The sequence below is a fragment of the Monopterus albus genome, unplaced genomic scaffold (assembly GCF_001952655.1).
Source record: "Monopterus albus unplaced genomic scaffold, M_albus_1.0 scaffold347.1, whole genome shotgun sequence".
Lineage (NCBI taxonomy): Eukaryota > Metazoa > Chordata > Actinopteri > Synbranchiformes > Synbranchidae > Monopterus > Monopterus albus.
The window spans coordinates 30,985-56,062 of record NW_018128227.1 but is presented as its reverse complement, the minus strand read 5'-3'; the positions used below and the strand labels follow the sequence as shown (position 1 = coordinate 56,062).

At 42.2% G+C, this 25,078-nt stretch overlaps 1 protein-coding gene across 2 annotated transcripts in view; it reads right to left on the bottom strand.

Moving 5' to 3' along the window:
* mtss1 (MTSS I-BAR domain containing 1) overlaps positions 1-25,078 on the bottom strand; it is a 50,963-nt gene that overhangs the window by 20,189 nt on the left and 5,696 nt on the right. For both annotated transcript variants that reach the window (XM_020625149.1, XM_020625150.1), the window contains exons 2-6: positions 17,867-17,928; positions 14,567-14,640; positions 3,311-3,395; positions 2,459-2,550; positions 2,301-2,375 (exon numbers count right to left, since the gene is read on the bottom strand). In XM_020625149.1, the coding sequence (XP_020480805.1) occupies positions 2,301-2,375; positions 2,459-2,550; positions 3,311-3,395; positions 14,567-14,640; positions 17,867-17,928 (388 nt within the window). The remainder of the gene's footprint in view (positions 1-2,300; positions 2,376-2,458; positions 2,551-3,310; positions 3,396-14,566; positions 14,641-17,866; positions 17,929-25,078) is intronic.

The window sequence follows — 25,078 nt, the reverse complement described above, 5'->3', positions numbered from 1 at the left end:
CCATCTAGAAAGAGCGGGAGAAGCTAAGGGTGGATACGTATGACTGGTGTTCAATTAGAAAACATGGCCACAACTACAAAAATAAGATCCAAGTTGTAGTAAACAAAAATGTCCATCAAATGTTTTAAGTTTTTACACTGCTTAAAACTGTGCTGTTTGTTTTAGCTGGCGATGACTGACTGAAGCGTGAGAGAAAAGCAAATGAACAGATTAGTGGTGAAAAAAGGAAGAAAGAAAAAAAAAGGCACGTAGCCAAAAACATGTTCAGAGATGCTAAACCCACATCAGACATCCCTCCGTTTACCATGGGCGGGTCTGCGCTGAGGCTCTGTGTGTGTGTGTGTGTGTGTGTGTGTGTATAAACTATTTCTGTGTCTGACCATTTGCGTACTAGATTTGTCGAGGGAGGGCAGATCAAAGGCATCGAGGTTTCGTTTCGATGCTGATGTGTGCGTTTGTGTTTATGCATGCGTGTTTGTGCACGTGCTAGGGTGTTTCTGTTCTGTTTCTACAAGGGAAAGCCGTCTGCAGTCTTTCCCGAAGAGCGTTCAGTCTCTCTGGTTATGAGATGTGAGGCCAGGTGTAACCATGGCAACTTCAGGGTGTGTCACTTTGATAGTGGGGAAGGGTGTGGCCCAGGTGTCTACCTGGCAGTATGGGGTTGGGTCTGGGTTGCTATGGCAACAGTCCACCCAACAGGCCTGGAGTCAGTCCAGGCACCACCGTGCAACTGCTCAACCAATCTGAATTAATAATGATCCAAAGGCATTAAATAAAAGATACTTGGAAATCAGCAACTTTACTCCAGATTTCACTTCTAAAACTAAAAGAGCACACAATGTGATTGTTTCTGCTGCTGCACTTTTTTATAACATGAGAGACCTACTTTGGTGACATGACTGCTAAATCTGGCAACTATTCTTCAGATACTCAAGTTGTATTTGTGTAGCACAGTATCACAAATCAAAAATTTGCCTCAAGGGGCTTTACAACCTGTCCAGCATACAACCCGCTCTAACCTTAGACCCCAGAATCATGAAAATTTTGCAGAACATAGTTCCTCTACCTGCACTTCCACCAGAAGAACCAGACTTTCAGTGCCAGGACATAGTTATACCCCCAAAAAACAGTCCCTAGCTGGGGGGGTACTACTTTCTTAAGGTCCAAGAACTATCATGGCAAGACCTGCAGTACCGAAAAGTGCCTCTTAGTCAAATAACAAGCAACATTTTACATGCAGCATTCTTACAACCGTGCTGCCAACCACAGTGCTTTTACATCAGCAGGCGATTTGTTTAATCTTCCTGGGGCGTCGGCCCTGCTGTGGAAATCCAAATCGCAATCCACTCAAGGGATTTTACCCCAAGGAATGTTCTGGGACTCAAAGTACCAGGAATGCACCTTAACAAGTCCCCAAACAAGACCAACAATTAAACAGGTCAGGAACAGACCAACCAGTCAATTTTTGTTAATAATTATTTCTGTCCGTGCTGGGCTGCACTGACAAATGTGCATTTGCCTGGCTGCAGGCTGTTATGTGTACAGAAAGCAGGAACTTTGCATGTTTGAGCTCTTGGGAAACATAGCAAGCCATTCCAAATCAAAAGGTTAAAGACCAAGCTGAAACAGAGATACAAGCATTGTTTTGAATTTGTCTAGTTGGGTTAACTGTGACCATAACCCTGAAACCTAATCAGTGCCCACACATTCACTGTCGATTGTCTTTATCATTTGCACCACTTCCATAAGATGGAAACAAGGACCAATCTTTTGTTTCTCTTTTGTTTAACACACATGAAAACAAACAAACCTCATTCACCGCTCATATTTTGTCACATATTCACACCGCACACACTGGATCTCTTATGTGCTAAAATGATCTGCCAAAAATGCCAGAACCAAGCAGAATGATATCACTTGCTGTCCCAGCTTTAAAAAAAGACTATAAAACATGGATGTGGCAGTTAACTTAGCAAGGGAACATGTTCATTTCTTATCTCAGGGTGTCAGGTGATTGACAGGAGGCAGAGCGTGAGTTAACGTAGCAGAGATGTGACAACACTTCTCTGAGACATGTCTCATTTTTACTGTGGAAAATGGTTTTCATACTTGGCAGGTGGCTTCTTCCTCTGGAGCTTCACCACAGATGTGCCATCCTTTACCTTCTTTTTGCTTTTGTCTGTGTGATAAAATAACCTGACTGACAACTTTATGTTGCAGTGCTTTTCTCTTGCTGCTAAAAACCTGCAGGATGTGAGATGAAGGTGATGATGGAGCTGATAGGTGTTCGTTCCTCTTACCTTTCTTCACCTTCTTCTGCAGTTTGATGGTGTCTGACGATTTCTTCTTGATGTCTGCTCGTGCTTTCTTATACTCTGGAAAAAAACAAGATCACAGACAGTGAGGGAGAGTTTGTGTCTGTGCAGGTATGTGCGTGCGTCTTAGCGTCTTGGTCTACCTTTGGCGTGATCTTTGTCCAGCTGACTGGCCACCTTTTTCCACTCCTCCATCTTCAACTCCAGTGGATTGACGAGACTTTCTGACAGAGCTCTGAGAAGAGAGGTTTTAGTCTTACTTAATCATGTTTAACCCCATTTTCCTGAATCAATGTATATTTTATTATTCATTCTCTTGTTTTTTCCCAACAGTCCAAAACCCAAATACATTTCTTTTCCATTTCTTTAAACCTGGGTTTTCTTTTATAGTTATGACCATCCGTGAATGTAACAGCTGAAGCTTTTTTACACACTAGTTTCATTTCTGATATCTGGAAAAATGGCGACACCACCAAACACGGCTTTGTAACAGAGTACGAGGAAACAAACCACGCCTACAGTCATCAGACAAATGTTGTACTCAGTCCATGTTAAACTCATTATATCCAGTCAGTTATCAGAAAGGTAATGCTTCCAAACTACCGGGGTAGGGTTGGGTGTTAGGTTTTTAGTTGTGGTGGTTACGGTAAGGGACTAGAGAAAGCATTATGTCAGTAGGTGTCCTCACAAAGACAGCTGTACGACTGTGTGAGAGACTCACGTGACTGACAGCTTCTCTAATGACTAACAGCTGTGATGTTGTAGCAGTGATAGGAGAAATCAGGACAACAACAGTTCTCTCTTACACACACGTACACACACACGTTCAGACTGCCGCATGAGCATATGTCAGTTGAGAGTAATTACTGTGTCTAGTTCCCACTGTGTCAGACAGAATGTGTCACCGCTCCATCATTCACACATTCACCTGTCCTCCCTCTCCATTAAATAACACACTGGGTTCAACGATGTGTGTCTGTGTGTGCATGCCTTACGTGGTGAACAGTTTGAGTTTGGACTCGATGCTGCGGTGTCTCATACACATCCTGGTTAGCGCTGAACCAATCTCCTTGGTGGCACCTGGAATATAAAACAACACAACATTCAGATGACGAGTTTCATTTTGGAAGGAAACTGATATTTCCTGGAATTTCCAAATAAAACTCGGTTTGGAGCACTGACACCACAAAATAAAATGGCAGCTGATGACAAAAAGACACATTATGTTTGTCAATACATGTGACTTAGATGAAGATCAAATCACATTTTATGACCAATTAATGCAGAAAACCAGGTCATCCCAAAGGGCTCACATGCACAAAAAGATTCATTTAAAGCTGGTGGAAACTGTGTTTTGCCACATTTCTGAACATTTCAGATCTTTGCAACATTTGAAAGGAGCCAGTAATGTTGACATGAACAGCAAGCGAAGGAAAAGAGCTGTGTCACATGCACACTGGGCCCTCTGTCGGCTTTACACACACACAAACACACACACTCACCAGCCCGTAACCATAATGGTTTCTTTGTGGCACCCAGTCTGTATGTGGACATGACACTTCCTTTTAAAGCTGACCTCTCTGTCACTCACACAGCAGCACACACTCCACACAGACATGTAACACGCACTGCTGCTCGCATGTTTTACAGGATCTCAAACTATTCTACAAAAAAAAACATGACTTTGTAGTAAATCCAAGTGAACAACCTGAACATGTCAGCGTCTATGAGACAAACAAGCAGGACTGTTACACTGTGCTCAGACATTCTGAATGCCACACTTACATCTTTCTTTATTATGTAACTTAGCTGCCGAAGTCGTGCGCATACTGTGTGTTCAAACTATGTTCGTCCTCACCTTTATACTGGTATGTTTTCACACTCTTGAAAAAGCAATCTTCACTGATGCCTGATTTAACCGTACACACTTAACTACACTTCTTAAAAACATTCACAACTTTCTTAAAAGCAGAAAACTACTCTGAGCGGTGCTGATTAATTTTCTGTCAGTTAACTAAACGATTACCCAGTCAGTCATTGCAGCTCTGCATTTAACCGCCTGATAATGGTGGAGTATACTATGAAATAAAGGATTACAGCTCATTAATCAAATTTTTCAAGCAGAAAAGCCACATATTCTGGTTTCATTGACTCAAATGTGAGGTGTAAACTGAATGGATTTGGGTTTTGGACTGTGGGCCACACAAGAGAAGATGACAACGAGTTCTGAGAAACTGCTGATCACTTTCCACCTTCATTTGTAGATATTTCAGAGACAAAACTAATAATTGTTGTAATACTATCCAATTTTAGTCACACTGAGTAAAACATAGTGACATTTGATGTGATCCACATCACTCACCCCAGAGCAAAGTGACAGCAGATTTCACATTGAAGTGTCTGAACTGTGTCACTTCACACTGATTTATTTCACACTGTGTGAATAAATCTAAGAGGTGCATGGGGAGGAAACAGGCGAGGACACTTTCCCAAAATGCCCTCGCTCCCATGGTATAAAACTCACTGTTGTAGGCGCACAGGCTGCGATGCTGAGTCACGGCCCAGTTACATTAAATACAACGCCAGGTTGTGTGTTCGTCCAACAGCCCCGGCGTGAACAGAAAGTGATGTCTGAGTGAAACCCAGGCTGGGGCTGACCTTGCTCCCTCCATCCTCCTGCGTGTGTTTAAGCAGCAGCAGCTGCTTCTTATCGCTCTTTCTTTACTTGGTTGCTAGAAAAACTCATCCATCCTTCCATCTGCCTCCATACATCCTCTCTTCCTTCTCTCATTGATTTCAATTCCGTCTCTCCCTCATTGTCCTCTACCTGTCCTTCTACCTCTCATTTCCCATCCTCTTTTCCTTGTCTCCATCCGTGACTGCTCAGAAACAAAACAATAATTATCAGCTACAAGCACATACATACAAATGTGCAGAACCGTGGCAGAGGACAGACACACACACACAGGGCGTGGGTTAGTCATTGAGGCGTGCTGAAGAGTGTTTACTTTATTTGCCCTTCCTTCCTTGTTGCCCTTCCGGCTCTGAGCTTAGAGAATGTTTCATCCTTGAATACTGTCATGATAGAAGCATTATCTGTTTCAAAAGTCTGCCATGACACATTCTGATTGTGTGTTAAACTATCAGGTTTGAAAGCTATTCCATATTTTTGCTTTTATCTAATTGACAACTTGCATTTTGAGGCTGTGTGCTATGCAAAAAAGGATTTCTTAAAGATGCTTAAGTATTTTTATAGTAACAACAGATCAATTAACCATGTGCAGTCTGAAAGATGACAGTGACAAACTTACAGAAAACTCTTCCGTTTCCCTCAGCTCTACAGAGGTCCCATCTTCTTCTGGTTTTGACATTTACTGTCTGGTTCAGTCTCAGCATTTCCAGCTGCAGCAGGCAGCTGTTTCCAGCAAACAAGCTCTGACAAAACCACTGTCTACTAGGGGTCGCGCAGATTACTCAACTTCACTACATAAGAGTCAAGCCTTTTAACAAGACGTCGACTAGTCGCTGACCATGTGATCTTCACTACCAACAGCCTCACCTGATGCAGCAAAGGCTGTTGATGCCACACATCAAATAGTCAAGTTATTTTTGCCACTTAACAGACAACCAGTGCCCTGAAGAAACTCCTGGAAAAGCTGGGTCCAAATGCTACTGAACTCCAATCCAACAGCCCAGTCAGGTGGAATTCCACCGTTGCCGTTCTTGATCTGGTGCACCCAGCAGCAGTTTGTTCACTCCTGCCACCTGGCCATTGGGGGATACCTTGTTTAACTGGTGCAGTGACACAGAGAACCCGTTAAGGCCAGGTTTTTGAGTGACATAAAAGAAGCTTTCCATTCAATGTCTGTCCTGCTTTGGCTATTTCAACAAGTTCTTTAGAACTATTTTACTGTCAAACTTTAAAGATTTTTTTTGTGTACCCTGCCCAGCCCAGTCCGACCGTGTCAATACCCATGTAGCAGCACATGAATTACAACACGTGTGACAGGACCAGAGTGTATATACACAGTACATGCGCGTGTGTGTGTCACAGCTAGGTGCTGAAGACTGCAGGCGTTTGCTTTCTGTTCAGGCATGTTTAATGGATATCAGAGCCCAGTGGAGATCACTTCAGAGAAAAATGTAGCCTGACAAGATCAGACAGACTCAGTGTGGGAGGGAGTTCGTATCTGATTCTCACATTTTGTTTTGTTCTGGTTTTAATGTGCTGTTGAGTCACGACTCTAAAAGAGTTTAAATGATCCGTCACCAGCACAGAACCAAAGAGAAGGGTGACATGTGATCAAGCTTTTTTTTATGTGTAGAGTCTATGTTGTATAAAAGTACATGGACGGCTGAACACAACACCCATGTGTTAATAGTGAATTTCTTACTTTGAAACTTTGGGCACGTAACAATCAAAGCTCTGTTTGCATTTAGGTGAATGATTCGACTAAAATGTGTCATAAATTTCTCTAGGTGGGGAATAAAGGAAAAGCCATTGCAACATTTTCCAAAGACGCACCACTGGAGAGACAGAGAGAGAACTGTTCCCCCTTCTCCTAAACCCAGATTTTCCAGCTCCACTCCCCCCTCACCACTCACAATGTGGCCCTTTTAGAAAAGTCTGAGTGTACATGCGTGTATTAATTCCTGTTGTTTTATCTGCTCACAGGTTATTTCCACATAGAACAGTTTTTTGAGTGTTGTTGTCTTCTGAATATAATTCCTGAACTTCCAAACCTGCCAAAAAGGTAAATACAGTATATTACATATTCAAAACCTCATCCATCCATTATCTATACCTCTCATGCTGTAGAGCCGGAGGACCCAGAAGAAATCCAGGCAGGCACAGGGAGAACATGCAAACTCCATACGCCCATTCAACCATGAGGTTCAAACCCAGAACCTTCTTTCTGCAGCACAAAATATAAGTGAAAATATAAACGTTTTGGTCAAAAGACTAAAGACCGACAGCCTGATGGACTATGTCTGTAAACCCTGCTGACCAAAGTCTTTTCAAACCTTCAGATTCTTACTCACAGTGTCATTTTTAACACGTAATAAATTTACCTTTTGTGGCATCTGAAAAAATTTCGTTGCTGGTTTGTTGGTGTGTGGTTACTCTGAATGTGACCATCATGAGAAAAACTGCTGTCCAACGTTCTGATTTTACAAACTTGCACACAGGGCTGAAACTTTAAATTCAAAAAAGTGTGCTAATGAGGGCAACATGGTGGTGCCTCACAGCAAGAAGGTTCCGGGTTCAAGCCCCACCCAACCCGGGGCCTTTCTGTGTGGAGTCTGCATGTTCTCCCTGTGCCTGTGTGGATTCTCGCCGGGTGCTCCGGCTTCCTCCCACAGTCCAAAGACATGCAGCTTAGGTTGACTGGTGACTCTAAATTGCCTGTAGGAGTGTGTGTGGTTGTTTGTCTACGTGTCAGCCCTGGGTGGACCTGTCCAGGGTGGACCCCACCTCTCACCCAGTTTCAGCTGGGATTGGCTCCAGCCCCCCATGACCCTATTCAGGATAAGCGGTATAGATAATGGATGGATGTGCTAATGCTACCTCTATCAGCAGCACTGTGTGCAGGTCCTGCTCTTAAAGAGGAGCCCAGCAGTAAAGTCTCACTGTACACATACATAGATAGATGTTAATACAGGTGAACAATTCATACAGTATGTAACAGCTTTTCTAACCAAAATGAACTTATACATTATGTGTCTGATAGGATCTGAGAGTTTGATTCAGCCGAATTCCAGAACTCCTGAGGTCTATTACATATATCACAGCAATAGCATTAAGTATAAAAAGCAGAACAGTGTCCGACAGTATCACTAGTGTTTTCCTTTCACACGTACTGTAGCTGCTGGTAGCGTCACAAACCTAAAAGACTCCTACGGAAAAAGATGTTACACAAGAACAAGATTCATGCAGTGGCAGTAAACACAAAACATGGGCCCACCAACACCAGTGTTGTATTCAGAGCTTAAAAATGTTATATGGTATGGCAAACAGTAAAGTAACACACTCTCATGTTGTAGCACATTTTCATGGTATAGCTACTCTCACTTTCATCCTACACCACCACTAGGGCTGGTCACCATGACAACAACTCTGGTCTGTAACAGTAACTCACCCACTATGTTTTTAGTGATCCAGTTATTGATTATCTGACCGGCTGAACACTCAGCCAGTCAGGATGGATCAAACTGTCTACTCAGTTCTGCAAACACACACACAGAGCTGACCTTAGGAAACCTCCGTCAGCACTTAGCAGGTCATCTTGTGATCTGTATGTACATGTATATGTGTGTACGTGAGTGTATGCGCTTTGAAAACCCCATGACACCAAAGATGTCAACAATTCCTTAGCGGCTGGGGAAACCAGTCATGTCGAATCGCCACAGAAGGGAAGAGAAGAATGTGCTTTCAAAATCAGCCGATTCTGACATGATTTATAGCAAGTTGTAGCTCCAATACCGTTCATAGTATCACTCCTAAACATTATCACTGATACCTGCAGTTATCTACAGATATCTGTTATCAGTTTTTGAGTGTTGCAAATACATTTAGTCAGTACACTAGAGGAGCAGAGGCCAAAATATGGGGCATGCACTGTGATGACCTAAATGCAGGATAAGCCCCCTTTCCAAACATCTGTTTCAGATAAATATTTTTGAGGATAGGAAACACTTTTACACTCATCCTGTTGGGGCAGTTTCTCTCAGAAACCAGAGGGGACTCCTCATCACTGAAGTCCTCTTCTCTATGAAAAACACCAAAGAACTATTCAACATCAGACAAACTCACTCTCAACGCTCTTTCTCCAATTTTTGATAATGCAAAAGGCTGTGTGGACATTCTGGTCGGAGGGGCAGCAGCCCTCTAAGGGAGCTGGAGAAAACGCTGGTTAACTCTTAGTTAACTGGAGCTGGCCTACCAATGAGAGGTTGAACAGCTGGCCCTATGGTGTGGTCCCAACAACGTGGAGCTGAACATGCTCCACACTTACTATGAATAAGTCAGACAGTTTTTCTGTGCACCAATCATGATCTAGCAATATCTGAATCTAAATGTGATAACAGTTGTGGAAAGCTATCCGCATTTCCAGAGAAAGTCAACATTTGCATAAAGGATATCTGCATAAAAACCAGTTAAAACCAGTTTCTCTTGCTTCTTACACATCAATATTGCATGATGAGAAAAAAAATGGATTTATGGCATTTCTTCTGAACCTTTATGTCTTAGATTAGGGAGGCATCGAATCTGTCCCAAATTTATCCTGTATCCTGACTATGAGGCCAAACATCCAGCCAGAGTTATAAAGAACAAGAGGAGCCAGGAATCCTGCAACAGATGGTCTGGCCCCCACAGAGCCCTGATGTCAACATCATGGAGTCAGTCTGGGATCAGATGAAGAGACAAAAGACACCGAGACATGGTCAGTGTATAAAAAAAAAAAAAAAATTCAGCCGACACCGAAATATGCTCTGACACACAGAACCTCCCACATCAAGTGTGCAGTACCACCCAGACACCCTTGGAGAACCATCTGTCTTTCTGTTAGTCTGTCTGTCCTCATAAACACCGTTCAAAAACACCACCTTTTCCCAAGACATGATAACATGAGCATAATCACGACAAACAACCACAGAGCCCACACTCAGTCTCACCAGACCGGTTCTCTCTAACACACACATACCCACATATTACACTCTATGCGCTGACAAGTCTTGTCAGAGTAAAACACCTAATTATTTTCTCCCCTCATAACACCCACTGGGGGCTCTGTGTGTAACTGTACAGCTCTACAGTGTGAGGACCGGACTGAGTTTTATACCACAGGAGTGAAGACATTTTGGGAAAGTTGTGCATAATGCAGAATGCAGGCTCCTGCTGTCGCTGCCCCCGAAGTTATAGAACACTTTACTGCTTAAGCTATAACTGATTTCAGATCTTGCTTCCTTTAAAAAAAATACATTTAAATCTTATCTAAATTGGCTTTTAACTCCCAGTAGAGTTTTTTGACTTCTTAACTTTCTGCCTCTTGTGATTTTATTGTTGATTGCTTATACTATTTTATTGTTTTGTTTTTATCTTATTGTCTGTGAAGCACTTTGGTCAATCTGTCAAGTGCTGTAAAGTGCTATAACAAGTAAATGTTGATTTGATTTTGGGAAAATGGGGATGTTGGCTGATCCTCACTTTCTGACACACCTTTGAGGGTTAAGACTTTGTTTTAGAGTTCGGCTTCGAATAAAGTTTAGGTTAGGTGTTAGGGCCCAGGGAACGCTTCATGTCAATGAACGTCCTTACAAACATAGTTCTACAAATGTGTGGGTGTGTGCATTAGCTGTTAAATAGAGGTAAACTGGTGCCCTTCCTTAAAGTCAGCTGCTCCATTTTTCTTTTATCCCTCTCATGCAACTCAGCAGCTGAAGAAGTTGGAGAGAGAGGACAAAGGCAGAGACAGCTGTCAAAGCACATTACACAGGTGCACACGCATACACACTCATGCACAGAGAGAACAGTGGAACGTACTCGGTCAACACGTAGTCTATAGAGGCCCTGTCAGCTTTACACCGAGCTAACTGCTAACAACAACAGCCCTAACTGTGACAACAGCCCTCTGGCCACTGCAGGGACAAACGAGGTTAAACCAGACAAAGGCCAAAGGGGGTTAAACCAGGCCAGGACAAGGTTTTGGCAATAAAACAAGAAAGTTAAGACAGAAACACAAGAAGCAGGTCAGGCAGTGTGTATTGTTCATATACCACATTTCAACCTGTTTGCGAACCAAGTTCTGAGCGTTTCGACCAACAAATAGTTTGGAACCTAGGATTTTGGTTTGCTCCAAGAACTAGATGCCTGCCAGAGTCGAACGGGAATCATGACGACATCAGTGTCACGAGTGGGCATGTACAACACCCGTGACAGCAAGAAGCAACACTGAGCAGAAGCAGCAGCAGCAACAACATGGAGACGAAGTGTGCTGCCTGGTTGTAGGTAGTTTGTGCAGATTAATGTAAAAACTTCCATCAAAGTAACAAAACATTGCAGATATATCACGCAGTCCACCATCTTGTCGGTTGTCTCTGATGCGTTCTGTCATTTCCAGTGATACATCACGGTGTGCGGTTCCCCACAAAACTTGGTCCGCAAACAGGAACCAAACTAGTTCTCTGTTGGGTGAAAAGGGGTAATAGAGTGCTTCAGGCTGATTTCAGGTTTAGACTGATTTTATCTTTTTTATTTCCTTCGTTCTCTTTCTGTCTGTGTCCACAGGTGTGGTGCGAGGACACAGAATGTCTGATAGGAAGGTGGAAACTGTACTGCATCTGCAGGCTGAATAGACGGGAATGGATGAAATAAAACAAAAATGCAGCCTCAGGTCTTGGGTATCAAACTCAGCCATGCCAAGCTCAACCAGGTCAGGTTTTAAAAAGCTGGCTTTGGATCTCAGTCCCATAACTCTAAAGCCCATGATGCAAATTGTACTAGGGCTGCAAAAAAGAGAAACAAGTGTCAAGAGCTTCTGCGCCTTTTGACTTGGAGGACTTGTTCGATGCTAAATTCTACTAGAGATCTTTGTGTTTTGATAATCATTTTAGAACTGAGGTTAACAACACTGTGCAGTTGGTTCTTGTTTTATTGTTACAGAATCCTAATTCTTTGCTGTTTCTAAAGACAAAGTATCCATGTAGTTCTAGTAGTAGTAGCAGTCCAAAGTAGTTTTGAAAAAGTAAAATGTTTCACACTAATAATTCACAACCAGCTGCCCTAACTCGTTTTGCAGCAATGTTTGCAAAAAAAACAACCAAAAACTTTGTCGATCTGTTCTCAGTCTGCTCAGAATTATAAGACCGCCTCAGCAGCAGGCAGGGAAGCACAGTGCCTTGCTTGAGGGCATGTTGACAGGTTCAAGCGACGAGCCAGTGAGACCCTAGTGACTGATGACTTCTATGGGGCTTTGCAGGTTTTACCAGTGCAGAAGTATATGCATGAGTGCATGTTAAACACACAGAGAGAGAAGTAAACACTTGTCTAAGTGCTGACAGCTCTGTGCGTGACTGCACACTGTCTTGCTGGTGAACTATAATGTACGTCCTGCAATGTGACATGCACGATGATGCCTCATGACACCTTATGTTTCAGCTGATGTCATGAGCTGCAGAATGTGACCTGATGTTTATTTCACATTATCCCCTATATTGTTGTTCACAAGTCTGTTCTGCCAGTGTTACATCTCTTGAACTGTTAACCTGCACAGCCACCACAGGTACAATTTTGCCAGCAGCTAAGTCTATTATATTATAAATCTATAAATATTTAATGTTGTTACTTTATGTGTGTTCCCTGTGTTTTGATAAACATTATGCAATAAGACATGGCAGAGCAGGTCTGCTGAGGCGTCCCAGGAGGGGAGCGGCCATGATTCATCTCACACAAACCCACATGTGACTGGATTTCCTTTAAATACTAACTGACTTCTGTGTTACATAATCACACCAGCAGCTGTCTTAACTACAACACACAGGCAGTGCGGTTCTGAATACAGTGGCAGTCTGTGTCCACATCCTCCGCGTATTTATTGTCTAGTCTAGTAAGCTTTCAGGGTGTGAGTTTATTAAGTACACCCAGCCAAAAGCTGTCCCACAATAGATTCTCCTTTAGGAAGGTGAAGTTTAGTTCAAACTATTCAAGAGAGGTGTTGATTCAACTGAATGATCATTTTAGAAGAGGTCATTTGTGCTACTGTTGAGCTGCACTGCATCACAAAGAGAGATGTTTCTATCTTTTTGTCCACCCCGTTTACTGTATATCAATGAGGTTAGGCTAAATACCAGAAACAGCTGTTTGGTGTACACCCATATACTTGACAAACGAGAGCATTTCCTACAATGTCAGAGCACCAGAGGCTACCCCTGGCTGCAGTATGAAGTGTGCATGTGCAAATGTGAATGTGTGTAACCTAATCCAGGGTAAAACAAGACAACTGCACACGAGGTCTCACTGTGCCACTTCACAGACACAGAGAGAAAGACAGGAAAAAGTTTTATGGAGACAAATAACCCAAAAATAACCAAAGTAATCTGGCATGAAAGCACAAAAGACAGACAAATATAAAGACAAAACTAGATGTACTGAAAATGGGCTCTCAACTCAACTCAACTTTATTTATAAAGCGCTTTACCACAGCACAGCTGACCAAAGCACTTAACATATCATACAAATATAAAAACAACACATAAAAAGCTATAAACAATAATATAAACACTAACACTACAGACAGAGTCTCATTCCTGGCCAAACGCCAATGACCACAGGTTTGGACCTACCACAGCAAAGGCTCTACCCCCCCCCAGTTTTCCGCCTGGTGCCTCCAGAAGAAGCTGATCTGCTGATCTGAGGCACTGCGACGGATTATACGGACGCAAAAGTTCCACAAGATAAGATGGTGCCAGCCCATTTAAGGATTTATAAACAAATAAAAGAATCTTAAAACGAACCCTAAAACGCACCGGAAGCCAGTGGAGAGATGCCAGTACTGGCGTTATGTGGTCCTTCTTACGCCCCCCAACATATATTTTTGGCCCATTTTGTTCTCCAGTAGCACAGTGCTTTATGGATTCTATATTATAATAAACACACACAGACAACACCTACTCCAGAGAGAGTGGAGCGGCTAATTAGGTCCCTCATGAATCCTCACTATTTATATAGTATTTATGAAAAGACAGACAGTGAACGCTCACACTGTGGGAAGTAAGGAAGGTACAGACAGATCAGGAGGGAAAACATTTCTCTTGGGTCATATGTGCACATGCATACACACAAACCTCAGAATAGCTGTATTCCGTGTTTTTAACCCTTATTTAGATGGAGTAGGTTCTCTGAGAGGTCATCTCTCTTTTGCAGGAAGGTCCCGAACACATTAACACAGGGAAGCTTCCCAGTACAACCACAGACTGACCCGCTGGCCACTGAGCTGTTCCACTGGAGGAGATGGGGTTAACTGCCTTGCTCAAGGGCACCACAGTGGTGGCAATGAAGGTGTGGCAAGCGTGGCTTTGTCACCTGACCCACCCAGATTTTTAATCTTGCTGGTCGGGAAGTGAACCGGCGACCTTCTGCCCTTCTTGATGAGTCCAGGCCAAAACACAATCCAAACTTTGTGTGCCTGTATTGTGTTAACATGACAGTGTGTGCAGTGTGTACCTGTGTTTCTGTGTGTGTGTGTATTTACCTCTGGTCCCGGTCGCCATGTCTGCCACCTTCTGAAAAGCATCCAGGAAGGCTCCGGTCACCACGATGGTCGTCCTGAATCAGACACAAACTAGTGTTTGTGAGATGAATGACACCATCAAATACACAAGAAGTACTCTGAATATCTGGATTTGTACACGTCTCAGAAAAAAAAACAGGTGAATCAAATGAATAGAAAACCTAAAACCATGGCAGCATTGCTCAGTTTTAACAGGCTACATAAAGTCATCAGCTGTACAGTGCTGCTGATGAGGTGAACTGGAGTGCCACCAGAGAAGAACACCATTGCTTCTGATTAACCCAATCAGATTTTCTGACTCTTGTAGAATGGATGGCAGGTTACGCTGCGAGTTGCGAGACTTGATTGCTTATAAGCGAGCAGAGTGAACCAAAACAAAGAAAACACAAAAGATTTCTTCTCTGCTTCAGATCAAAGCAACACAGCAGCAGGCGGATCACAGCCTGTAGCAGAAGGCATCACAAACTTTTATTTTGGAAGCAGGACCGGTGGAGCCACATGAGAAGCCGGTCGCAATCAAAGGCCAGTGTTAGGAGTGTAACTGGACACACACGTCCTCATCATCAATGCACCTATTGTCTGTGTGTGTGCTCCATCACCAGACAGGTCAATGTTTCTATAGCTGTGCATGAGCATGAGCATACACACACACACACCAACATAACCCCCTGAAAACCAAGAAGATCAGATGACACTGCTGTCAATAGTTTGTATGTGTGTGTCTGACCTCAGTGGAAATTCTCTTTCATATTAAGACCAAAGACTTGAAAAGTTGAAAAGTGCAAACACACACACAATCTTCTAAAAGTTGGCATTTGCATTGCATGTAGTGAAGAATAACAATTCCAGTTCTGACTTACAAAGACGACATGGCACAAGATCCCTGACTGCTTGAACACTGGTGGCATTGCAGGAAATCTCAACAGTCCTCAAAAAGCCACTAAAAATCCCACTGCAGTCCTGAGAGAAGCTCTGGCGTGTTGTTGTTCACCTGGTTTAAAGTTCAGGTACTGAACTGAGGATGTTTTTAAAATCCCACACCAGACTGCACAACTTCTGCATTCAGCATTTTCTAGAAAAATCTATCTGCCTCATCCTGCTGGGGAAACAACAGACAAAAAGATGCCAATACAATAACTCAGCTGTTTCATAAGTCAACTGCAGAGGATTTAAAATAGAAAGTCTCATAAAATACTAAATCATATGCACAAATACAGACAATGAAATAATCTAATAAAACTTTACAGCTCTCTAGATGAGATACAACATCCTTCTACCTCTTTTTGCGGTCACAGTTTATTGCAGGTCATTCTAGACATTATTTTTCATATTGCAACTTTTCATAAAAATGTCTCTGTCAGTCAAAAACACAGAGGGTTGAGCCAGTTGTGCGACTGGCTGTTGCATCAATCTGAATGAGGAGACATTATTAACTGATATCATGAACTTAACTGAACTGGTCCCATGTTTACTGGGTGGAAGTGCATTTTCAAGGATAGTTAAACCTCCTATCAGTCACTGTGTTTAAATTCATGCCTGCAATATTTGTGCTTGGTTCTACAGGATTTGATCCACTCATGACTCCAGTCCATCATTCTGGCCACAGTTAAGTATATAAGAATTGTCTACAGTGACTCATGGATCATGTGAAGTCCTCTTCTAGCCTGAGCAGCTCTTTGATAAAAAGCTAATAAACCGAATCTGTTTAGACTTTATCAAACTATAACGTTCTGGTGAAGAAGCTCGGACGAATGAACTAAAGCCTAGAAAGTCATATCCCTATAATGTTCACTCAGCTGAACTATATAAAGATTCATTTCCTGAACAATAAAAACTAATCCCTGAACATGTTTGTTTTTATATTTCATATTTGAAAGGGCATTAGAGGGCTTTATGTGTGCCAATTATCTGAGGCCAATCTTTGAAGTAGAATTAAACATTAGAGCAGTTTGAAGAACGCGGATGTCCTCTTTGTGCCTGCCTCTGTGTGTAGCAGGCTGACTGGCAGAGCTAATGGACTGTGGCTGGCTGCAGCACGCAGAGTGATGCTTATCACAATAAACTGCCTTCCTAGGACCCACAGCCGCCACAACTATACTGTTATTACATGGAGTCAGCTACTGGGTGACTGTGTCGAAGTCAGAACATGCATCTTTCATGTAAAATACAGTGTATAACAATAACTAGAGTATTTTTATTAAAGCTACTTGCTACTCGTGTTTCAGCCTAGAGGGTCTAGTGAGACTCAAAACAAACTGACACCATAAGCCGCCCCAAAAAACTCCTTGCCTCTCCCATCACATCCCGTTGCCTAGCAACAATCTAAGGCTTGATTAGCCTTAGATGTTAACCCTCTCCATCTCAAAAAGCCAAACTGATGTTAACCCTGGTTTTATCTCTTTCTTTGTCCCACTGTCTCTGTGCAAAAGACACCACCTCTTCACTCTGGCAGCCACTGGCTCAGACCTTTAGTTGCCCAGAGCTCCTCTATGGTCGGCTGTTTGAAATGACTGCTCATGGTTCGTAAAGCACTTCTTATAACCTTGGCTAGGTGGCAGGTGGGGCTGATTTATAAACTCTACTTTTAAAACACAGGGTAGAGAGGCTGGAGTGTCAATTTATCAAACAGTGTGGAAAATTTACTTAATGCAGCATTAAGGATATTTTGTAGACACATGACAGACTGTGAGCTGTTATCCTTTAAAACACATTAAACTTTAGGGAAAAAGAGCAAAGTCACTCTTTCATATAAAATATATGTATTCTTATAAAAATGAAACGTATTTAATGAGCATCTCCAGTGTACTAACTGCCACCTTAAACACATTTCATTTCAAACATGGTAAGATAGCACGTCTTATGAGCTAGTTCTGATCCAGCAATACCTGACAATTGGGATATTATTGTTATTATTGAATTAGGACCAAGATTAATATGTTTTAGTTCTTTGTCTTCATGCAAATCTGTTTATATTTTTTTCAATTTTTCTTCCCCAAACAGTCAAATGCTTTATAACACCCCCTATTTTCGATGACATGTAAACAGTTCAGTTGATTTCAGTTGCTGAAAGAATATCACAGATGTGTTCAGCTGGTAAATGACACTATTAACAACTGGAAAGATGGGGGTGTCCTAAAACATTTGACTGGTAGTGTAGGTACAGCCCTGGGGGTCAATGGCTGAATGACCTGCTGGCCAGTGGGATCAGTTAGAGAGAAAGTGATTACCTGTGGAGTTTAAGTGTGTGTGCATGTGTCTTACCTGAGCTGTGATTGTAGCTTGGCCCCTTTGGTTACAAAGTCCTCCCATGTAGGATAACTGGCCTGCAGCAAACACAAAGAACACAAACAAGATTGAGCCACCAACTGCACCACACAAGTCTGATCACAGCACTGTTTCATCAGTTATTCACCCTGAAGCTGTAACAGTTATGTATTTCTTAGGAATAACCCTGAAGAGCTTAAGGCCTTAATGAAGGTACTAGAGCTGTTATTAAAGTATTAGCCTTAATTAAACCTGTCACGTATTTCTCTGCACAGCACTGGAATGTGTAGATACATATAATCCTAACAAAACTGATCTGACAGAGGAACAGTTTTATTATCACAGAGCCACAACTCTTGTTCAAACTGACGTGGGTTTCACTTGGTTAACTGGTTTATTTCCAGGCCTCTACTACACCAGCAAGACCAAAAAAAAAAAAAAAAACCCAGAATAAGAACAGCAGGAGTGCACGTAACACCACAGGATAATATGAAAACAGTGTACAAGAACAACAAGACAAATTATTTCATTTAAAAAATAAGAAAAAAGTAGAAAGGATCATCTTCTTGTTCTAATCTATGAATTGTTTGGTATTTAAAATGTCATCACAATTTCCCAGAGACAAAGGGGATGTCTTCAAATGACTGAGATTCGTCTGGTCAGCAGTTCAGAACCACATAATATTCAGTTTTGTATCACATAAGGCAAAAACACCTTCAAATCATCGTATTTGAGAAGCTGGAACTAGCTATTATTCTGTAGTGTTGCTTTAAAAGAACAAAATGGTTTTGTCAGCTGATTAATCAAATAATCAACCGATCCTTTAGGCCCTACATTTCATCACCTCCAGCTGATTTCAACACACACTGAATCACTTTATACTTTGCTGAAATCACTAATTCCTCTAACTCTTGTGCAACGTGTTAATGGAAACTAAATAACTGCACTGTTTTATTAATTAGTTACATTAAGACTTCTTAGCAAGTGTCAAACATAACAAACATCATCACTTAAAGGTGCTGAAAAGCTGCACATAAGGAAAAACTAGTTTTATGGCATTCTTCCACAGAGATGAAAACACATTCCTTCTTTAGGGGGTAAAAGCTGCTTCCATGTCTGTTTTGTGTAACAGCTGATTACATAACCTGAGGCTGGTTCAGGCTGCAGGCTCTGACCTTGGGTAACAGCTGTGACTAACAGTGTTCTGCTTACTGAATTAAAAATGCAGGAAATCGCTGTTGAAACAAAGGACCGAATCCCACTTTCTCTTTATTTTCCTCAACCCTGTTACCCCATCCGTCCTTTTGTCTCTGCTGGTCCACCAGAGAGGGGACAATTTAACCCCCAACACCACACCATTAGCCTCTTAGCTCCAAACACAGCTAGCCAGGCATGCGCACGCCACAGGGCTGACAGGTTTACTAGCTGCATGGATTTAGCACTGCATGATGAAATACTGCAGGTGAACGGCCGAATGTCTCTAGTGAACAACTAACAGTGAACCTGGGATAAGACTGCACTCCAGAAACTTTACTGATCCCTGTGGTGGAAGTAGGCTGTGGCTGGAAAAGAATTTGTACTGAGATTTAGAAGGAAAAAACCAAACATAAGCTCACAAATAAAAATTATTTAAAAAAGCACTGTAGATAGAACTTATGTCATTTTACAGCATTTGTAGCTGAGCAATGTATTTGGAGCTGAAATCGTTAGTGGTTACTAAACTGGTAATATCTAGTGATTAATAGTCCATTTTAGGCAGCAAGTCATTTCTAGATACGATAGTGTTTTGATATGAAGGCATTCATAACACACTGTAATCTTTCTAAAACGTCGGCTCATGCGAGGGGTTTTTCACTGTATTAATCTTTTTTAAAAATCTATTTGTGAAAAATTGCCTCTCATATAAATCTGCTTTGAATTATATGGAATCAGATCTCCTGCACCTCACAGCTCCTCCACTGGCATCTTATTACATGTGTGTACATTTATGCTTTCTATATTCACAATGTGTGATAGCACGTGTCAACCAGGACCATTTGGTTCAGGACATGTTATTCGTCAGTAACATCCTCCGTGTAAAGTCAGGTATCTAAGAAATGAAGTTTATTCGACTTGAGCAGTGACTCTGGACAAACCAAAAGATACAATGTAAAATGTCTCTGCTGTTTGTATTTCAGTCAGTGCAGCTCTTGTTCCCTCGACACTTCTCGCCTAAACGTTAAATTCTGCCAGGATTTGTTGTGACTGCCAGGAATGTCACAGCCTCTCGCAGACAAAATATTCCTGACAAGAGTATCAGGGTTCACTGCAGCTTGATACTGAAAGCTTTAGAGCTGTGGTTTCTAAATTAGGGTCCTGGGACCCACAGGGGTTAGTCACCCACAGGGGTTCCCAGAAACAGCTGCTAGTAAAACACCTGTCAAGTACCATCTGGCTGGATGGCTTCTTATGTGTATAAACTGCAGTACATTTCAACTACAACTGACAATTACTTTCTATTGGCAATTGTTCTTCTGTTTATTTTTAGATTAACTAATTAGTTGCTTGGTCCCTAAAACATCAGGCATTTGTAAAATAAATAAATAATGTCCTCGAGCCCAGTTAGATGACTTCAGAGAGATTTTTGTACATAAGCCAGGGCTCCAGACAGCGAGAGATCAGGCGCATTTTGCGGCCAAATTTATTTATGGTGCACTTGAATTTTTTCTGGGTGCGACTGCAAAACAATCCAATTATGCACAAATGACTGTTCTCCCTGTTGAAATGGTGGACAGATGTGACAATCTCCGCAATACTGTCATCGCAGCGTTTATCTGTGGGTCTGTCACTCGCTCGTCTCATTAAGCAGAGACTTCCAATCTATCAACTGAGTCGATCCACACCGACTCCAATACACATACATCAGCCCTGGACCCCTTTCTGCACTTTGAGTCTTTTTTTTTTCTTCTTTGTAACGTTTGAAATGCAATCGCCACAGACAGCTGCTCAGAACAGGTCGATCACCTGTTAGTATGTTTATGTGTTAGAGACCTTTAGTTGGATAAGGGCTAATCTTCATTTCAGCATTTCTTCTTTCACTTGTTCAACGTATTAGCTTCTCACAGGTGCCGTGGTTTCAGCATAAAAGTTCCTCAAAAAAAAATGAAAACTGTACAAAGATGTTTTTGGGTTAATATAAAAATATCTCCTTTACATTATTTGTGGTGTCCTCTTGAATACATTTGTGACAATTCTCTAATAACCAAATACACTATATTTGTTTTGAAAAATGTGTATCCATACATGTTTGAAAAAAAATTTGTAGACCAATATTTTGTCATTTCATTTTTCAAATATCAAAATCCATCATCAGTCAGGTTGTACCTAAAATAATGGTTGATTATCTGTGGTAATTCATACGTGAGACAGCTGGCAGAAGATTAATTAACTAATTTAGTAACTGCAGAATCATTCATGAAGTAAAAAATACCAAACGTTTAACAAATACATGTCCAGGATCGGTTCATTTATCAGTGCTGGGCTTGGGAACTTGTGAGCGTCTTTATTTTAGACGTTTCATAAACTCAAACAGAGTTAGGACTCTGTGTAGCCGAGTCTACAGCACATGCTCCACTAGCACTGACACAGTAAACTCTATTCACAGAGCCTTAGTGCTCCATGTATAGAAGATATACAAAGCTGTTATCCTATCTGCTTAGTCAGCCGACAGCATGAGCAGGTATACAGTTACTTTAGTCACCTGTCATCAGCGTCTAATCCTACCATGACAATCCTGACTTGCACTGCTGGCTGACAGAAGAAACAAAGACTGAGACAGAACTGATGAGGGACTGACATCTGAGAAAAGTGAGAATATTTGAGTCCTGACTGACTCTAGAAAGACCTTATTTGGTCACTTAGCCGACCAGTGAGCTGATTATTCATTAATTTAAATCGATCAGAGAGTCAGCCACAAAGAGCCGAGGGTGGAGGTTCAAATATCAGTGGAGTAAGGCTGCAACAACGGTATCATTATAGGCCAGTTTCCAGGGCCTAGTCTAGAAAATGCAGACTGCTGTGGCTGAAATGTTCAACTTGAACAGGAGGACAGCATGGCAGTGTTTTCTTATGTGAGCAACGGTGATTACTGGGGAGAACAGGAGCCAGCTCCATAAAGTGCAAATAAGCCTTTAAAAATTCACCATCACAGGCGATCAAAGGAAACTGATATTGCTAGTGAATTTTAATATTTACCAGAAGCTTCATCATCTTCTGAAAAAACTTGATTAACATTTGAGCAACACTGGTTGATTCAAAGAGACACAGAACAGGCGAGGGAGAGGGGGAAATGCAGACAGTAGGGTGCGACAACAGCAGCCGCCTGCCTGCTCCTTTATCTGAGAAACGGAGATTTTCATTGAGACATCACTTAGAGAACAGCGTGTACTTTCCACTGCTCACTCTTTCACTGCATTCACACTGCAAGCCTTAGTGCTCAATTCCAGTTTTTTTCCCCATATTTGATGTGTATTCTGTGGCCGTTCACATTAGCTTTCAAAATGTGACCACGATCAGACTCCAGCAAGAACTGCTCATGGCCCTGATGTGACCCACATGCACAGAACAGCAACAAAACATCACACACATCACGCAGTTCACGGATGAGAACGAAGAAATCGGTAGCATGGATGTCGCGGACGTGAGTCTGTTCACATTCATTTTTAAGGTACTGTGTGATGGAAGTAAGCGAATGTTGAAGCAGATTATGGATAAGAAAAGAAAGAAGAGATTATGACTTCCCACCAGTTCATACCACAGTGAATCAGTTCATTCTTCTGGTCACTACCCAAAGCTCATGAAAGTTCATGACCACAGGTGAGGGCTGAAATTCAGATTTACTGGTAAACGTAAACTGCTGACTGTTTGAAATGACTATACTCTCGGTTCAAATAGCAGTTCTTCTAACCTTGGCTCAGTGGCAGCTGATTTACAGACCATACTTTGTCAACACAGAGTAGAGAAGCTGGAATAACAGGAGGGCTGGAGGCAGCAGAGGGTCGTGGAGGGGGAAGCTGAGAGACACCACATCCTGTCCCGCTGTCACTGGATTTACCAGACAACGTTTAAAATATCACCCAGCCCTACTTCCTTCTGTCCTACATTTCCTCCCATTTTCCTTATTTTCTTTCCCACCTCACCCCTCCCTCCTCTCCTCTCTATAAGCACACATTTGAAAATGACATATCTTCACACAGCAGGGAGCTGCATTTCTGTAATATGTGTTTGTTTGGTGTGCATTCAGTGTGTGCGTGTGTCCACACCCATATTCACCTGAGGGTGCCTATTTCACTGTGAGCAGTGGCACCTCTCTAAAACCAACCACTCCCATACACACACACACTTAACTATCAGGAATTATGATGTATCATATCATATTCATGAAATCTGATCTCATGGTGGCCTGTAGGGTGTGTTTTTGTGTGTAATTGTGTACTGTTATCATTGGGAAAAGCCTGTATTTTACAACAACCACCCCCCCCACACATATACACGCGTGTGATATACAGACAGTACAGTCTGGTGTGTGTGTGTTCCATATAGAAACTCAACATGGCTGTAGCTCACTGGTGAAAGCTATTTGCTATGCTATACACACAGTTGCCATCTCATTCTCAGTTCACCTTGAGTACACAGTGCAGGACAGACAACACACACAGCACAAGTATGCATAAACATACAGTGTAACCACACACGCTTTCACTTAATACACACCAGGCAAAGGAGGTCAGGTCCACTGCTGTTTTGAGTGATATTTTCCTTTAAAGTCAACAGTTAACAAGGAGAATAAATTTTATTGTCAAACACTTTTCAAATTCTCACGAGGCAGCAAATTACATCAGGGAGAGCTGGTGGGGAGAGAAAAGGGAAGCTACGAATGGAGAAGGGGAAGGGGAAGAAAGGAGGGGATGGAGAGGAAAGGTAGGGAGGAGAAGAGGCAGAGAGAGTGCACAGAATGAGTGAAGGTATGTACCGAGCGTCAGGATGGAGGGACTGATGAGAGAGGTGATGGACGAGTGTGGAAGGTCGATGGCTCATAATGCCACCCCCAATGGGGCTGAGTCAGAAATCAATAAGCTGTCGGTCTCTCTCTGGGAGAACTGACCGCTCCCATGAAGCTTTTATTTAGGGCTGTGACATTTTTCATCTTAATTTCTTAAACCCAGAGACACTTCAGGATTGTGTTCTGTATAAATCAGACTAAAGATGATGCCAGGTTCAGACTACATCTTTGTTTGATAAGGTGGACACTGTGTCAAATTACATAATTGTTGTCATAAATTCGTGATGTGGCTTGGACACAGGATATGACAAACGACAGCTTAGTAGCCGACAAATCAAAGCCTGCCGTTGTTCACGAATTATTGATCTTAAATTGTGTAGTCTGAACCCAGCATAAAACGTGACCTAGCTGTGGACAGTTAGCACCATACTGTTCAGTCTGAAGGAGCACTGACATTTAGTTTAACCTTCAGGACAGACGGAGTAAAAACTGAAGGTCTGTTTGTGTTTCTTCACAAAGCAACTGCTTTGTGAACATTATACTGACCATCTACATTTTTCACTCCATGAGAAAACAACACTTAACAGATTTGTTTTTAGGTTGTAACATAACAACAGAGTCAATCAGCCAATTTCTACCATAGGAACTTAAAGAGCCGTAACCTGGAGCTTCCCAAAACTTTAACCCAGTAGAACCTGAAGAGCTGATGTGGTTGGCACCACTTTGCTTGTCCCTGCATCGATCCCCATTTGCACGAGGGCGGAGCTGAGCTCCTCACGCACACAGCTGAGCCGAGATCAACGAGTCTATGGTCACAATGCTCGTTAATTGTGGTATAACAAAATCTGGTAGAATGGAGACTGGGTGAGTAACTTGTCAAACAGCTATTGATCAAGAGGACCTGCAGAAATGTGACATTGTTAATACCAGAGATGTAACAACACTGAGGTTTGACCAGTTACAGGCAACAGCCCTGCGAGCACACACTCCCTCCCACCCGAGTACCAGGAACTTGTACTTGGTCTTTTCCATCCATCCATCCATCCATTTTCCTCCGTTTATCCAGAACCGGGTCGCAGGGGCAGCATTCTAAGCAAAGATGCCCAGACTTCCCTCTCTCCAGACACTTCCTCCAGCTCCTCCGGGGGAATGCCAAGGCGTTCCCAGGC